Here is a 12669-nt window from a genome sequence, read left to right on the forward strand (position 1 = left end):
AAAGTGAACAAAACTAATAGTTAATGGGCAAAAATATACAAAACTCGTACTTAAGGGGCAAAAATATACATATGTGAGGGTAATATTGGAAAATATTTTAGCAAATGGCTTGAAGTGTACAAAACCTATAGTTAAGGGGTTGAAATATACAACTTTTTAATTTAAGGGTTCATGTGTACAATGTGTTATACTTTAAGGGCGAGATTATAATTAAGCCATAATTATTTGTTTAATCTATATGCAAAGAAAAATTTGCAAAAGATAACACATGTTTCTTTAATGCATTGCAACAAAAACATGCAGCTTATTGTTAATTTGTTAGGCTCCGTAATTTGGTATTTTAAATAATCCTAACATAAACTCTAAAAAGAGACCGAATGCACTTAGAAAAAGACCAAATTTGAATGCAGTTTTCTGATATTCTGATTGGTCGGTTTTTGCTTTTTTATTAGGTAGGCTTGACAATGTTGATCTATCTATTTTGTTTAATAATTAAATTTAACAAGCAAGAGTTTGTTTAGTATCCCTTGTAAATTATAATCAAGTGTTATATATTAGCCGGCTATTAGCTGGTAAGGGTTGACTCACTTGATTAAATAGATGATAATTATCCTGTTGATAACATATTCGAATCATAAACTAGAGTCTGTACTTTAATTACGATTTATCTTGATTCACGTGTTTTGCATTTTATTGCGTGATTTGGTAGGATTTATCCAGTACACATCGGAAGGTAGCGGTTGCGGGTTCACTACAATTAAAAAAATATTAATATCTATTAGGTAAGTTGACACTTTTGATCTTATATTATATAGAATAACTAGATATAAATTATTAGTACCCCTCTTAAATTACAATCAATTGTATTTTCAATTATAATTTTGAGGTGAAAAAAATGACCTATAGATTGAGTAAAAAATTTACTAACACCTAATACTTTCAGAGACTTACAAAATTTAGTAATTATGAGTTTATCCTTTGTTGTCTCATGTTCTGACCTCGTTCGGTACTTATATGTAAGATTATAAGTCATATCAGTAAAAAAGAAAATTACAAATGAAAAGGAGGGTACAATATGGGAATGCATGGGACGGTTGTGGGCAAAATATGTCTTGGGAGTTTAATAAATTTTCTTGATTAGATCACCGGTTATTTTTTCACTGGAAACTTGTCTGTTTCTTGATAATGAAGTAAAGACTATGAAACTCCTCCATGCTAGCATGTGATTGCATGTGGGTGTGTTGGTTTCTGTGGTTTTCTCCTTGTTATGCACCCTAATACAAGTACACACAAATTAAGCACTTGCTATCATACGAGTCATATAGACATGATAATAATGATATACGACACGTGAATACGGTACGAATTGATATGAAAAATTAGAGTTTGGTTTCGAAAATTTGGTACGAACACAAAAAAAGACGAATATAATTAGTGTCTGATTTGAGTTTTCAATATAGGTACACGACATGGAACGGAAGTACACGGAATAAATAAATAATTAAAATTTTAAAAATATATAATATATATACTAAATATCAAATGTGAATTTATCTATTCTAAAATAACATATATATATATAATTGTAAATATTAAAATATATTTTATTGTTTTTTGATTACGTGAGTGAACACTTTACCATTTAATTATCTATTATATTTTTAACAAATAATATTTTTCGTATATAATTTGTATATTTTAATATACTAAAATGGATAAACACGAATATATTAATTCCGGGTTAGTGTCATCAAATTGGTACACGAATGCGAATTCGAATCGGATTCAGATTTAAGATTTGATATATAAAAATACGAAAATATACCCACTACACGAAACGTTGACAGGTCCAGTTATATTAGTATATGACTCTCTAATAAGGGCCAAAATTGAACTGTACATGACTTGTTTTCACATGTCACAAGATTATGAAGGGATTCCAATGGACATGGGCACCTGGTAGAGGTGGCCAAACGTGCGGGTTCGAACCGCACATTCGGGACCGGCTCGTACGGAAACCGTAAAATATTCGGCCCGATTCGGGCCGGTTCAAACCCGCACAACCCGCCGAAAGAAGCGAACCGAATACGAATTTAATTTTAAAAAACCGGAACCGGCACTAACCCGCACGACCCGCACAGGCGAAGCCCGCGTGAGCCGCACGAACTGTGCAACCCGCACAGCCCGCACAGCCCGCACGGCCCGCGGGTCAGTGATGGTCGTAATTCTGGGATTCAGGGAAGAAATAAAGGTGTTCCTTTTAAGCAAGTTCAGTACTCTAACCGGGGTGTGGTTATCCGGGAGAATAGGGAGAATATTGGAAGTGTTAAGGAGAGAAGTCAGGTTGTTGGGCCATCCGGAGTTAATAAAATTAGTTTTGATTTGCAGAAGGGTGGTTTGGGGAGCTCGGGTTTTTCTAAGGTGGTTGGTAGTGATGTGAAAGCTGGGGGTTTAAAGGAGAACAAGAGTATAGGTCGTCCTCCTGTGATTATTCAGAATAGGTTTGATGTGTTGAATGCTGAGGAATTTGTACAAAGACTCTGTTCAACCCGCACAACCGCCAACCCGCGTACCTGCAACCCGCAAACCCGTGAACCGCCTGGCACGCACACGAGTTCAGTGCCGAATCCGGGTTACTTTCTGTAAGCTCAAACACAGCCCGGCCCGATTCGCTCGCTTCCAGTGCCGGTTCAGTGTTCAGGTTTTCCGGTTCCAACCCGCTTCCAACCCGGTCCGGCCCGCACGACCCGCACGGGCGGCCACCTCTAGCACCTGGGGTTTGTATGTATTTACCGATGTGTTCCATGTTAAAACTCAGGTGTCTAAAGTATTTTAGACATAAGTTTGAAGTCATGTCTGAGTATTTATATAAGATCATGATTCTGACGTTACGACGTTCTAGATTTTAAAGTAATTGGTTATTTGACAAGTTAAAATAGGTAAGAGTAATTTTTTTTGAGAAATATGACTTATAATCTTATAAATGAGTATCTGTTCTTATAAATTCTTGAGATAAGCGATGATCGAACCCAGTACCAGAGACAAAGACGATAGATGATAAACTCTTAACTAATTGAACTATCCAACCGTCAACCGTGCTCAGGTAAGAGTATCTTTAGTGATGATAGACTAGTTATTTGGTAAGTTAAAATAGGTTGATAGATGTTAAATGACATAATTCTAAAGTTTATATCTATGAACACATGTTAATAGCAAAAAATTATAAGTTTAGATCACTTTAATTTGTATAATTTTTATATATACAGGAAATCTATCGTTATTAAAAAAATATTAACCAAGTAAAATGAGTTACATTTTAAATTTTCGTGTTTTGTATGGATCAATGAACACACTAGAAAAGCTGTTAATTTTTTAAAAAAAATGTTTTAACCCTTAAAGTATTTTAATAACTTAAAGTATTTAACATTTTTTACATATTTATTATATATATTAACTCTTAAAATATATTATGGTGAACTTTTTAACACTCGAGATATAATAAATGTATCTTTTAACCCTAAAGTTATAAAAAATGTACATTTTAATCCATAACAATACAACTCGGAGAGAGCAAAATGTCTATTTTGCCCCTCCGATTTATACTGGTAACGGTAAAAAAGGTAAAAGAGTACGAAATCTCGTATGGTTGAAGGGGTACGAGTTTAAATATTTAGAATTGATAGATATAATGATAAATAGTTTATATACTTTAAGGGTCATATGATCATTAAGCCCTATAAACAATCAAAACCACTAAACCACTAAACCTTCCTCAACAATTTAGTAAAACGAACAATAGTCCCAATCGACCTTGGTGTCAAATTTTATCTCAATCTAAGTTGCTGCGTTGAGTTAAAATCATTGAAATGTGAGTTTCATGCATTGCAACAAAAACATGGAGGAGCAACATGACAACTTGCCTACTACATACTTATCTTCTTCACACAACTAGTTTCCCTTAAAAAGGATTTAATGCAATGAATTTCAATGCATAACTATTTTTTAGGGGGGGGGTGGGGTTCATTGGATAAGGCTTGAGCTGAGGGGAACTCACATTTTTGTGACCTAAAAAATACAATAGTGTTAGTGTTTTTTTGACAAATATGATTTATAGTCTTACAAATAAATATTTGTTATCGTCTTATCGAATCCCGTATCTGGGACGACAGAAGATAAACTTTTAATTATTTGAGTTATCCAACCGTGCTCAATGTTATACCAATTTATCTAACAAAATTTGGGATAATTTCTTGAGACTTTATTTTTTATACATATATAAATGTTTTAGCTTTGAGAAGAGTCCTAACCCACCTTTCAAATATTAGTCAAAATAACTCCCATATTGAATCGAGAGTAGACTTGACAATTCAGATAATCATGCCGGTTTCAGATCGAATATATTATCGAATTATGATATATTTGGAGATGGTTCGACACGGATTGAATGTGATTCTATTTGGATCTAATTTGAATAAAAACTGGATACAATTCGAATTAAGTTTAAATAAAATTTAGCTTTCATAGCCAACAAAATGTTGGTGCAGTGGTTGAGCTCTTGTACCCCTTACGAGAGGTCAGGAGTTCGATTGACGTGTGCGTGTGTTATCAATTAGCAACAAAATTTAGCTCTCATAAAATTCAATTCAAATTATATTACTAAGATCTTGGACCCATTTTGTTAGGTCTAATAGATAGTTATTTAGTTATGATGATGTTATATACTTAAATATTGTACAATTTTGACAATGTAAACAAGGTTAACCAATTGACTATCTGGATGATTATCTTGTTTTAATTCTTAAGTTGATTATTTTGACAAACATTCGAGAATCTAGAAATTTGAAGGCAGGCAGGCCCCATGAAAGAAAATTAGAAACTTCTTTCAAATATTGCTAGCCAGAGATACTCATACATCTTTTCAAATGAAAATTTAGATTTGTTTTCCTTTAGAAACTTCTAAAAGTGTGAATTGAATGAATTGACATTTGTGTGAACTGATATAAAATTATTTTTAAGTTTTTACTTATTTTTTTACTATTTTTTATGTTAGTGCAGTAATGTAAGGATGTCATGAGGTTTAGTTTGACAACAGTTTCCTGCCAAAAATATTTAGGTCAAACAAGTATGTTACAGTGACATACTCTTAAACTACTCTGGTCGTCCCAAAATATAAGTTCTTTTAACCTTTAACGTAAAGTGAATAAAAAAGATAGTTCCACGAAAATATTTTCAAATTTCATATTAAAATTTAATTTAAGAAAAGAAATTTAAGAAAAAAATACGTGAAGTTATGACTTTTATACACCTTAAAGTACGCGTAAAAAGTCAAATGGACTTGTATTTTGAGACGGAGAGAGTAAACCACATAGAATTCAATTCGACTAAATCAATGTGCACATTCTTGCTCCATTGTCTTCTAATACATCATCCTGCAAATATTGTAAAGATTATGCATTTTGTACCTACATGTCTACTACACACTAAAAACACGTAGTTAAACTCACGCACACGCTAGCGGTTGAACTATTGATGTCTTTTAGAAAGATGCCAATTTGTCTTTATTTCATTAAAAAGACAAAATCCGCTAAAATCATAAACTGCATCTGAAATCAGTAACAAAAGAACGTCTCATTAAGTTTTTTTATATTAAGAAATAACTGTAGAGATATAACTTGTAGTTTTCTCCACAATGTATGTGTTCAATTTCCTAATTCCCAGATGGGGAGGCTTTGCTCAACAAGCCTGACTCTTCTCTATTTTCTTCTATAATTCTATTGCACATTCCCATGCACGCTACATCTATAACTTACACCTCAAAAATGGAAGATCATGGTGTAGTAAACTAGGAGATACCATATCCTCCATATATAATAGTACATTTTAACAAGCAAAGGGAAAGATGATAATTCGTAATTTACTTGTATCTTGCAAACTGAAGCATTCATCAAGATTTCGAAACCTGACTGGTGGCAGACAACAGATCATTCTTTGGTCTAGTTACTGGTCTCCATGATATACTCCACCCTCAAATTCCGCTAGGACATGGATCCTATATTTGAAGCCTAATCCCCTACACTAACCATTAACCAACGCCCAGCACACATGTGTGAATTGATTGAACAAGCCTCTGTCAAGTAGAATGTAGATATCCGGTGTTCATATGGCACGATCCCACCAGGAAGAATAAGGGTGGTCTACATAAGTATACAGTTCAGCAATGTAAAGAAAATGCGCAAAAAATGCTCCTTTTATCAGTGATCTACTCTTCGCAACTTCCAGAAAATGAAGTAACATTAACTTAAGAGAGAGGCTTAATGTCATCTAGTACGGAATAACATATGGTAGAGCAGTCATATCAACAGATTCTAACTGAAGAGCCTTGTCCCACACCTGCTTCGTCTCTTTGACCTGGGAAGAATTAGGATTTGCTTCAGTGCTTTTCCTATTGCTGCCCAAAATCCATTCTTGTCCATCAAAGTCTGACCACTCAATACTGGGAATAGCAAGTATCTTACTCAAATACTTGGAATCGGGATGGGGAGGTTTGGGACATTCTCCAACAATCTGTTTAACTGTAGAAGATGGCCTCGTTGAGGAACAATGTGGCTTTTTATCCTTTACAAAGCCATTTACCTTGTGTTCCTTATTGTCAACCTTTGAGTGACCGATCGCCTCATGTCCTCCAGCTGCTGTGAGGGTAGCAGCTTTTTGAACCCCTTTATTTTCCAGAACTGGATGAGCAAGCCCTAATTTGTCATCCACCTTTTGCATACTGCTACTTCTGGCACACTCAGAGGCTAATAGGGAACTTGCTTTCAACGTTTCTAACGTCCTTCCATTTTCCGAAGCAGAACGAGAGGACGGGACAGCATTATTCAACTTATTATCAACCTTTGAATGACCAATCACCCCATGTTCTCCAGCTGCTGTGAGGGTAGCAGCTTTGTGAACTACTACGTTTTTCAGGACTGGATGGGCCAACCCTACTTTATCATCCACCTTTTGGTTAATGTCACTTCTCCGGCATCCAGAAGACAGGGAACCAGCTTTTAACGTTTCTAGTGTCTTTCCATTTTCCAAAGTAGAAGGTGAGGATGGGACACTATTATTCACCTTGTTACTGTCACCTGTCCTATGGCTCACAGAGGCAAACTGGATGTCAGGCAAGGTGGCCTTGAATTTAGATCTATCTTCTGTGTTCCGGTGGGAGGATGGCACCTTGCTTTCCAGCTTATGGTTATCAACCATTCCTGCTAACTCTGGCACTGATTTGGTTAAGGTCTTAGAAGGTTTCAAATCTTTTTCATTTTCTACAACTTCCTTAGCGCAAGAGAGAGGTCTCTGCAACTTAGAGGGCCGAATCTCATCATCTGAAACATAGTTAAAAGAAAGAGTCACATATAAGAAGCAGATAAGAAAAAATAACTTACAAAACTACTCTTTTAATACCCTTAGATTTTAGTTGGTGACTTGGTGTAAAGAGCTCCAAGAACACAAAAAAAATACACGCATTCCACAAAGTTTACAATTACCGTAAAAGGGTGCAGATGAAGTCAAAATATAGTTTCTTTAAAAGCTTTGTAATCTATCATAAAGATAGCAACATCAGTTAAGTTCATGTTGCTTATAATTAAATGGATGCTGCATTGAAGTTACTCACCATGCAGAAAACCATTTATTCTCAGTTCCTTCCTCTTGCTAAGGTTAGAATTCTTGTTGCTTTGAGAAGATCCAGTAATACTATCATTGCAGACTGCATGCCTATTCTTTTCTCTAGCTATTGGCAGCTGCTCCATGTTTGGTTCCTTCTCACTTTTCCTTTCTGTACTCGACTTCTTTTTCCCATCTCGATCTCTTTCATTTCTTTTATCTCCTCTACTTTCAGAACTATTATGCTCATCAATTTTGTTGTGCACAATCCTCTTCTCAACATTCTTGCCAACCAATCCAGTCACTCCTTCAACCATTCTTTGCTGACCCACGACAAATTTTTGAACATTGCCATTTTCAATACCTCTCGCATCACTGTTGTTACTTCGCTCACGATTTTTTGAATCATATTTTCTTTTCTCTGTGAGAATTGCATTACCATCAGAATTTCCATTGTTGCCCACACTCGCCTTATCCGGATATCCAGAACAAATTTGACCAGTAAGATTAATTTTCTTAGCCACAAGATCTTCTGTAGTTTTATCATCATCTCTGATTCTCTTGCCCAATCCCACCAAAAATTTAAGGTCACTAGTCTCATCACTTTGTGTGCAGCCGGAACCAGGATTGTCAACGGTGCTACATTCTGGCAGCCCTGCAGTAATATTATCTTCAGAAGGCCTCTTCTTTTCTTTTTCTTTTTCCTTAATCTTATCTTTTTTGTGTTTGTGCCTTTCCTTTTTCTCTTTTCTTTCCCTACGTTTTTCTTCGCTGCTCTCCTTGCCTTTCTTATGCTTACCTTCTTTCTCTTTCTTCTCCTTCTTATCTTTCTTTTCCTTCTTATGCTTTTTCTCCTTCCGCTTTTCCTGAGATCGAATTTCAGATAGAAATAAAAAATATTAGGTAACGACAAAAAAACGCTGGCAGCATCATAGTAACATTAACAAATCAACTATAAAACATTCAAGATTTCTTTCAAGACAAGTATTAAGGTTGAAAAATAACTCCTATATTAGCTATATGCACTCGGCTTGCATCCAGCATAACATCTCCGAGACTCTTCTGAGCCAAAAAACTCTATATTATTTTACATTGAAAATGCAAGAAAACCAGTTTTCAGTGTTTGTCAACTAGATTACACATTACATAAACAATCAGGGCCCAAAAAATAATATATCACATATTTTTAAAGGTTGTAATTTACAAAGCTTAATATACTTTATAAAGTGGTAAAAGATCTATAAGCGCTAGTAAAAGCAGCCAGACTCCTTTTTCTTTACTTTTTGGCAATAGAATGACAAAACCATATTTAATAATAGACCACAGATAACATAACACAAGGGAAGTGTTTTTAAGTAACTATCACACTGCAAGTATCTGTTAAAATTATGATAAATGAATTGGCAAGAAGCCTGCACAAACTGAATGAACGTTGAAAATTAATTGATATGTGATTACATGAGATATTGTAGTTTTAAAGGCCTAATAAAGAAAGATTTTGGGTGTAATGATTCATGATAAAAGTTATCATGTTAATAGTAACTGTATGGTTCTAAAATAGAGACCTTTGGCTAAGATAAATGCTGAAAAACATCGACATTAATAATTATTTATTCCATACTATCTTCATGTTACCAATTTAACAGTACAAGACCGTTTGACAAGGCCAAACATTTTGATATTAAATTACAAGTCAGGTACAAATAGATAAGCGCGTCCGCAAATATTATAAATGTATATGAAGCCATGACAACTAAATGTTCGTTCAGATGAAAATAGGTTCAGTTCAGAGGGCCACTATATGTTGAAGTGTGATGCATCTGGACAACAGAATGCTAAACGTATGATGGAAAATGGAAAATGCTATAATATTTAACATTAACTACTCAAACTAGTCAAATATATATAAAAGTCTCCTAAAAGATCTATGGCATCCAACTGTACTCCAATGGCAATGGTACTACTACTACTACTACTACCACCACATTTATCCAGCTTAATGTAGTAACTAATCAAATTCCAATTGCTATGGATTGCTTGCGAACAATTATGACTTTGTAAGGTAAGCAGCTGAATTAAATGGTCCATGTCACTGTTCACTGTATGTTATTTCTATAATAGGTTAGCATTTATGCGTGTTCAATACACAAGACAAGACAACAACTTCATTAACTAAATGAAAACTTGGCAACCAAAAAGTGTAGTAAAAGAGAATATATTTGAGCCGAGAGAGGCGGCCTGAACTAAGCATAAAAAGGGCATCTAGGACCACAATATCTCGAGAGTAAATTCTTACAATAATAAATAAGCGCAAATGGAAGCTATATTACCCGGGCTCGGGTATAGGTGTCGGACACTGGTGCGGATCCAAGAATCAGATTCTTAGTTTTTATATAATTAAGATTCTTCAATATGAATCCAAAACTGGACACGGGTACGGGGATGCGGGGATGCGGCATGTTAAGCTGAAGACGAGTAAAATTTTGTATGGACTGAATTATTAGACCTTCTTAAAAACAGTGTCTACTACACATAAGTCATATACACTTAATTATGTATGTTAAATTGTAGTATAAAACCTAAAATACAAGTTCATAAACAAGTTGCAAGGAGGTCTTTTCATTTTGAATGGGGATACTACAAAGTGAAGTGTCCGGTTTATATAAGGATTCGACTCAGATCTCATACCACACCAAGGTCATGTCCGCCTGTCCGGCGGACGTGGGTGACACGGGTATAAGGGCAAAAATGGGGGGTCCAGGTAATGAAGAAGAGAATGGAGAGATCAAAATTATACAAGGACAATTACCCACCCTTAGCAAAATAGATTTTTTTTTTGCTGAAATGGAGCCCGCTAATTATAAAATATTATCCCCCACCATATTAGTAGACCAACTTAGAAAATTAAGTAAAAATCCTTCAAACTCCTTTGTTTAGTCTAAATCAGAAAATCAAGGCTAATGCCTTTATTAGAATGGTGCAAGTGTACAACATTAAATGCACGACAAAAATAATCAATAAGAAAATATTGCTAAACTAAATGCATCAAAATCTTCTAAAGAGATGCCGGCTTGTGTATCTCTCTTAAATACACATTAATTCGTAGTTTTTGGTATACGATTATATCATTGAAGGTCTCCATTTGCTAAGTTCTACATAATTTATGGTTCTACAACTCATCTGCTCCAACTCGTCAAAATCGATACTTCTCACCAGAGAGTCAGAGACCTCCTAAATTGATATCAGCATGTTCTTCACATATTACCGGTGAATAGCACATGAAAAAGGGGGTGGCATAAATGCATGATGAAACCCAAGACATGAAAGTGATTATCAACGCCTCATAAATTTAATTGCACATATAGTTCCTTATCTCTGTATTCTCTAATAAGTTTTTTAACTGAAAACCTCCTATGACCTGATTCGGATGCTATGATCATAATTACTTGCAATATGCAACATAGATAGATATAAACAGATAAAAATAATGTGACAGAGCCGTTAAAAAGGATACACGTTTAAAGTATAACCTTTTCTAGCAAATTCTCTTCATCAGGTCTAGCCTTTTTCTCATAGCCCGGAGGAGGAAATGGAAAGCAGCGAGACATTGCAAGTGAACCTGGCCAAATGAGGCCACTCTACTACTTTTAAACCTTTACTTAAGTTCTGATCACGATGTTCAGAACTTGGAACTGACCAGAAACAACTCCTTATTCCATCAACCATGTCCTTCTACTCATCTCCAGCTTGCAATTAGCTCAATGATCGTCCCAAGTTAACCAAATACCAGATTTTCAAATGTTATCAGCTTAATCCTTCTAATGCTTCAAGGGAAAAAGTTAAAGTAGCTGCTCAAACATTAGTTTAACCTAAACAAACGAGTCCAAAAGAGTTGTGGCAATCGAAGATGTCTGCCCAACCACGATCTCCTGCAAACCCTTCTTGACCATACAGTGACAGAACCTGTCCATCATCAAACATCAGAACAGTTTACCCAAAAATAAACGTCGGCTTATAAAGCGTTGATAAACCATGACATTAAAATGTGAGAAAATCATGTTCAGCCAGCTTACAAATCCTAAACAAAGAACCTAATCTATCACAATGTCCACACAGAATTACGGAACAACTTACAACTTAGTCACTAATTCAGAGTACATAAACTCAAAACCCCATACTGTATCCCCACTAAAATGTACTCCATTTACCAATCATATCAGTTTAAACAGACTCCATGAGGTTACACACTTAAAAAACATACAAACAACACAATGCCCGCAATTCATCGGTATCTATAGTGTTCTCTGATCATCAAACACCTAGCAATTTGAGAATGGAATATAGGGTTTATTAGATACACAATCTCCCCATTTAGCCAAAAAAACACAATCTGAAAAAAAAAACTCGAATTTCAATCAAACAACCCATGATAAGATTTCTAACAAAAACCCCAGAAATCAAACAGTTGTAATCAACTGATTCAACACTTGTTATAGCCTCAAAAGGGGTTTGAGTGAATTGGGTAAAAATCACAACTTTAATCAAGAAAATTACAAAATTGCATTACAAGACCTCAGACATTAAGTATACATTGCAATACAACAAAGACAGGAGATCAAACAAAGAGACCAAGAAAAACAAGATATAGATACATAGAGATACACACATATACACATATATCTCAGTTTCTTTGTTTGTACCTCTCTATCTATACAGTAATTATATGTGTTTTTAGATCATCGGATTGTGAATTCTTGACATGGGTTTTTCTTAATTTCTCCTCCTACGAGGCTAGCCAGCTCTCTCTCTCTCTCTCTCTCTCTCAGTTGTCAAAACACCAAAAGAAAAAGAGTAACAAAAAGGGGAGAAAGCGCCTCTATTTATATAACCGGGTTTAGAGAATAGATATTTTATGATAAATCATCGGACTATAAAAAAGGATTAAGCCCCCAATCCTTAGTTAAACTTGTTCTTAAGACAGACCACTGTAAGATAATGTGAAAAAAATAAAATCTTGTC

At 35.0% G+C, this 12669-nt stretch overlaps 1 protein-coding gene across 1 annotated transcript; it reads right to left on the bottom strand.

Annotated features, from left to right (window-relative positions):
• Window positions 1–5626: 5626 nt before the first annotated feature.
• Window positions 5627–12508, bottom strand: LOC141671897 (uncharacterized). Its single transcript, XM_074478329.1, has 4 exons — window positions 12351–12508; window positions 11181–11613; window positions 7661–8516; window positions 5627–7370 (listed from the first exon to the last, which is right to left on the bottom strand). The coding sequence occupies exons 2-4, from the start codon at window positions 11256–11258 to the stop codon at window positions 6322–6324; spliced, it is 1983 nt and encodes a 660-aa protein (XP_074334430.1). The 5' UTR covers window positions 11259–11613; window positions 12351–12508; the 3' UTR covers window positions 5627–6321.
• Between the last annotated feature and the right edge of the window lie 161 nt (window positions 12509–12669).

The sequence above is a fragment of the Apium graveolens genome, chromosome 7 (assembly GCF_009905375.1).
Source record: "Apium graveolens cultivar Ventura chromosome 7, ASM990537v1, whole genome shotgun sequence".
NCBI classification, from domain to species: domain Eukaryota; kingdom Viridiplantae; phylum Streptophyta; class Magnoliopsida; order Apiales; family Apiaceae; genus Apium; species Apium graveolens.

What these genes read in the sequence shown, in the direction of transcription:
- LOC141671897 (XM_074478329.1), bottom strand. Translation starts at nt 11,258, where the DNA reads ATGTCTCGCTGCTTTCCATTTCCTCCTCCGGGCTATGAGAAAAAGGCT. An exon ending in AAGAGAATTTGCTAGAAAAG is followed by an intron (nt 8,517 to 11,180) that starts GTTATACTTTAA and finishes ATTCGATCTCAG; the next exon opens with GAAAAGCGGAAGGAGAAAAA. An exon ending in AATAAATGGTTTTCTGCATG is followed by an intron (nt 7,371 to 7,660) that starts GTGAGTAACTTC and finishes ACTATGTTTCAG; the next exon opens with ATGATGAGATTCGGCCCTCT.